Source organism: Plectropomus leopardus, unplaced genomic scaffold (assembly GCF_008729295.1).
Source record: "Plectropomus leopardus isolate mb unplaced genomic scaffold, YSFRI_Pleo_2.0 unplaced_scaffold92685, whole genome shotgun sequence".
Lineage (NCBI taxonomy): Eukaryota > Metazoa > Chordata > Actinopteri > Perciformes > Serranidae > Plectropomus > Plectropomus leopardus.
The window spans coordinates 1-606 of record NW_024702211.1 but is presented as its reverse complement, the minus strand read 5'-3'; the positions used below and the strand labels follow the sequence as shown (position 1 = coordinate 606).

General features: G+C 45.9%; 1 protein-coding gene across 1 annotated transcript; it reads right to left on the bottom strand.

Moving 5' to 3' along the window:
* Positions 1–148: 148 nt before the first annotated feature.
* LOC121940696 (complement factor I-like) lies at positions 149–570 on the bottom strand (the record flags this gene model as incomplete). Its single annotated transcript, XM_042483408.1, has 2 exons — positions 149–360; positions 452–570. Coding segments are annotated over 2 exons (331 nt in total), but the record flags the coding sequence as incomplete, so codon positions are not given.
* Between the last annotated feature and the right edge of the window lie 36 nt (positions 571–606).

The following is a 606-nucleotide window of genomic DNA, read 5'->3' as shown; positions in this document are numbered from 1 at the left end:
AATAAAATAAATTAAATAAAAATATTGGACAAAAATTTATGAAAAAACACAGTAAGAAAGAAAATAAAACAGGTTAAAAACAAACAACAAGCAGATTTAAAAACAAAAAAAAAAAACAAGCTTAAAAAAACCTAAAAATAAAAATCACTGGCGTCACTAAAGCGCCGGTTGGCGAGGCTCGTACCTTTGGTGCGGCCCCACCCCGAGATGCTGCAGGTGTGGTTGGGCTGGAAGAGGTGGGTGGACCAGGGGACGCAGACGGCGCTGACGGCCGGGTTCTCCTCCATACACTTCTCCTCAAACGGGAGCTTCTTCAGCTCCACCAGAGCGATGTCGTTCTCGTAGGTGTGGGCGTTGTACCTGAAGGATGTTCGACAAAAACACGTGATTTTCTGAAACCTTTTCGCTCACGTTTGCGTGTTTTAGGGTCAAAGTTCACAGAGACGAATACTTTGGGTGGATGTGGATCTCATGAACAGGAATGATGTCCGTCGTGTTCTGAGCGCGAGTCTTCCTCCAGAGAGAAAACTTGACCCTGAACGCAGACGGGTTCGGCCTGGTGAACACACACACACACACACACACACACACACACACACACACACA